Raw genomic sequence first — 4,579 nt, 5'->3', positions numbered from 1 at the left:
AAATAACATCACCTCTTAAATCATTGTTAAAGAACGAATAATTTTCTTTGATTGAAGAAGCAACCAAAATCTTTCAAATACTTAAGAAGGCTATGTATGCAACTCTTTTTCTTGCCACACTTTATAAAAAACTTTTTTGGGGAGCGAAATGCATCAAACCATGTAATTGGTGCAATTTTAATGTGAGAAGGAAGACCCCTTTACTTGAAAGCAACAAAATTAAAGGGAAGATGGAAGCCATTAGAAAATGGTTGAATTAGTGAATGAAAGATCTCTCCATAGATTCATAAAAATATCATGAAAACACTTAGAAGGTGATGATTAAAAGTAGCTATTAGAGAAAATTTGACGATATAAGAGAAAAAATTTCCTATGACGAGAATGGATTGTAAAAAACAATGAGAAGGTTCCTATGAAAAATGGGCATAATGTCAATAAACTTATGTAAAATTATAAATAGAGATGTATATTCAAGGGGAGTAAGCCATTAGTAACATGTTTAACACGCATGAGACTTGGATCTCAGATGAGTAGAACAGTCATAATTATCATGGGAAGATCCTTGTATTGTTTTCAAAATGGGAATTAGGAATGAATGTTGTAGGTACTAGGGTTTTGCTAAATTTCTTTAGACTATAAACTCTTAACATAAGAAAACACACTCATTTTCAAATAAATATATGTGAAAAAAATCTACAAGAAAAATAGAAATTTAAGTAAATACTATTTATACTTTTGAATTTATTTATACCAATGCATAGTAAAGATTGGAATTTCCAATTGAAATCTTTTCAGTTTAACTAAATAGGTAAAATGATACCCATGATATTTCTCAACATGGGGGATCATCATTAAGATAAATTATAAGAATTAAACCATTCACCTGGTTGTTGAAAAAAAAAATGTTTTTCCTAGGATCTTCCAGTAACAATAAAAAAGGGTTGTAAACAATTTATTAAGATTATCTGATAGAGAATCATAATAAGACTATAAATATTATTAAAAAAAAATCTTTATAATTTTGGTAAAAAAATATCATTTAAATTAACTTATTTTTTAATGAATATTTTTAAATATAATGTTTATAAAAATAGTTTTAAATTTAAATTTAGATATTAATTATAGAAATTGGCAAATCTAATTTTTACAAATGAATATTTTTTAGAAATGAAATATTTAATAAAAGTTCTTCAAAATTTTGTTTGAAAATAAGTCCATGTAAGCAAAAAAAAAAAAAAAAAAAAAAAAAAAATCCTAAATTTAAAATATAATTTACTCAAAATTTAAAAGTTATAGATCAACCTTTTTTAAATAATTTTAAAAGAGTCTAATTTTTTTTGAATAAAATTCAAGTAATTTATCTAAAAATAAATGATTGAATATAACAATTATAAATATTTTTATATTTAATATTAATTTTTTAATAATATAATTTAGTATCATGAAAAATTTGATTTTTATGGTAATAATAATAATAATATCCATTTTTAAGGTCATGGCCAAGCCAGACACCAAATTGGTGTATGAGATCCCCTTGTTTGTGGGACAAGGGACCCTCCTCCGCGCACTGATTTGACTACCAAGTCTACGAAGGCATACATACTCTACCCCCTCTGGTTTTGAACCTGTAACCTCTTAAGAGGAAACACATACTCTTAACCATTAGGCCCACTCAAACTGTATAAAATATAAAATAATAATAATCCATATTTTAAATTCAACTTTCATATGACATATTATATAACATTTAAAATAATTTTAGATAAATAAATCACTAAAAAAATCCAACCGTAATAGAAATGTTACTTTATATAGAAACTTATTACAAAATATTATATATATATATATATATATTTATATGATTATGATACTAAGAAATTAATTATTTAATAAGTGCCATATGACTAATATAATTATATAAAATATAAACATAATTTTTTTTATTAAAATGTATTTCTAAAAAATTTAGTTATGATACTAAGAAACTAATTATTTCTTAAATGCTAAAGATATGATTAGATATAATTATTGGTTTTTTTATAATTAATTTACCTATATGATAAGATAATTAAATTCTATTTATATCTAAATTATAAATATCTAATTCATTATTTAAACATTAAAAAGTCTAAAAATGTATATGAAAAAAATAAAAATTGTTAATTAAAATAATTTATATAATAGTTTGGTAACCGTTCAATTGGTTAATCAAAAAATGTGAAAAGTTCAAATCTCTCTGCTATAACCCGGCCTAAGGGAAAGAGGAAATAGACTTACTGAAAGTTACCGACATAGACTTACTCATAGTTACTTGTAAAGCGGCCTGAGGAAAAGAGGAAATAGACTTACTGATAGTTACCTGTCAAGCAATCTACCAGGGTCTTTGGTTCAAAGGGAAAAAAAAACAAACAATTCACATAATGACCAATACAGGTTTGAGTTGTTAATGATGTACAGGTTTGAGTTTCTTCCCCCAAAGTACAGGTTTGAGTTGTTTATGAAGTGGGAATGATTATTTATATGTATCTATAAATACTTATAATAATAGTGCGATTGTAGTAAAATTTATTAAATACTAATAACAATAGTGCGATTGGAGTTTAATTTATTAGATAAGAACAGTAAAATACATTTACAGTATAGTATAGTATCATAAACCAACATGAAAACATATGTAACGTATTTATAACGTGTAATAACGAAAATATATAACGCATATTGACGATTTAAAAAAAATCAAATGTTGGATTTTCTTTTGACACTGCAGACACACCGACAATGTACTCGGAGTAACCTGTAGGCTAAGAATCAAAATGTATATATATTAAACATCATTACAGTTACAAGTTGACTGTTATTAGCGAAAAAAATGTCCCATTACAAGGCGGGAAAGATGTCCTATTATCAGATACTGTGCATCACCAAACAAGAGAGTGATGGACACCAAAATTTCCTAAAATGGCAAGTTAATGTCCTCGATATAATCACATCATTTCAACAATGCAATATAATTAAATCATGGCTGCGAGGGTCACAAGCCTTTTGAAATTCGCCGAACCGTTCCCTAATTTCTCTACCAGTCGCAGAAGATCAAGTGAATTACAATGGTTGTGTTTTAGACAGAAGTGTTGACTTGCTGCTAGTAAGAGCGCTTCAGTGTTGAAGCTACAGACCGAGCCCAGAGCTTGAGATGTTCTTTCATATCCACATCTGCTGTATTTCGGTTTGGCGGTTCCCAGTTTTCCAAAGGCGATTCCTGAAACCCTAAATTCTTGGTCGGATGATCGCTTAATCGCTTCAATCCAGGAAGAAGACTCAGTAGTCGCGGGGTCAACTGGTCCTTTCTGAACTCGAAGCCAAGCTCCATAAGACCTTTTAGCTCTTGTAATTCTAGATCGACTCTACTTCTGGGGCCTCCTTTTCTCCCCTTCTGCGTCAGCCGCTTGCGACTTGAAACAGTCTCTAACTTTGCCAGAGAATTTGGTTGAGGCATGTCGAGGCACATGTATTCGGCTGAGGACTTTCCTTGTCTTCTCTCAAGAAGCGAAGCAGGGCGCTGCCCTGTAATACGAAGTGCTGAATCGCTCATGGTAGGATTTCGTCGATTTAGTGCTGAATCGCTAAACGAGAGGAGCGTCGCGTTTCTTCCCAGACCAAACAGGAGTAGTAGATGAAACTTTATAGGGAGTGGATACATGCGGGCCAATGCCTACCATATCAAGAAGTGTCAACTAAAATATGCAGAAGTAATGTGAAAAGAACACGGCTGTTGTCGTGCTCCGGGTTAATCTTGTGGTTAACGTGGAGTTTAGGTGGACTTCATAATTTAGAAGTTTCTAATCTTTCGTTCGGTCGGTCACCCGAAAGACCATTTGCTGTAGCCCGAGTGACCTACGGTTTTACTGTTAAATTGATTGTAGAAGTTTCTAATCTTTCGTTTGGTCGGTCACCCGAAAGACCATTTGCTGTAGCCCGAGTGACCTACGGTTTTACTGTTAAATTGATTGTATTTATGCGTCTAACATTGATAAACTGTTATTAATATGTGTGGAGCTATAGTTCTATAGTTCTATTAATACATAGAGTAGTATATACTAATAGTTGGATTTAACCAAGTATCAAATTACATGGTTTTTTTTCAAAATTGCTATGTTTAATATATATTAAGATTGAAAATTTATGTGTTTTGCTAACTTTTTTGTTCTGAATATTAAAATATTTTATCTTACATATCAATTGTATTGTTAAAATATATTATACTTTTAATTTCACTATAAATACTATTCAACAAAATAGAATTATAAATAAAAATATAAGATTTCTATAAGATTAAATATATGTAATAATAAATATATGTAATAATGTGTTTTATTACAAAATTAGTATAAAAAAGACTCAAATTATATATCATCATTGTTCAAACATTTTACAGCTCAGGTTAGTTAAATCTATTAATTATAATGTATTTTGAAAATGAACAATCAATCTTAATTTTCCACATGATGAGTTAGTTTGAAAGAAGATTTTATAGATAATAAAACAAGTTTGAACTTATACAAGACATGTATTTTGAAAATAT

The 4,579-nt window shown here is 28.9% G+C and overlaps 1 protein-coding gene across 1 annotated transcript; it reads right to left on the bottom strand.

Annotated features, from left to right (window-relative positions):
- Positions 1-2,888: 2,888 nt before the first annotated feature.
- Positions 2,889-3,667, bottom strand: LOC149193088 (uncharacterized). The gene has a single exon (XM_089406537.1). It carries the CDS (start codon positions 3,587-3,589, stop codon positions 3,140-3,142), a length of 450 nt encoding a protein of 149 aa, XP_089262663.1. The 5' UTR covers positions 3,590-3,667; the 3' UTR covers positions 2,889-3,139.
- Between the last annotated feature and the right edge of the window lie 912 nt (positions 3,668-4,579).

This window comes from Pinus tabuliformis, chromosome 2_2, assembly GCF_031772625.1.
Source record: "Pinus tabuliformis cultivar Carrire ecotype Pingquan chromosome 2_2, CPIR1, whole genome shotgun sequence".
Taxonomy (NCBI): Eukaryota; Viridiplantae; Streptophyta; class Pinopsida; order Pinales; family Pinaceae; genus Pinus; species Pinus tabuliformis.
This window is presented reverse-complemented; position numbering and strand designations above follow the sequence as displayed.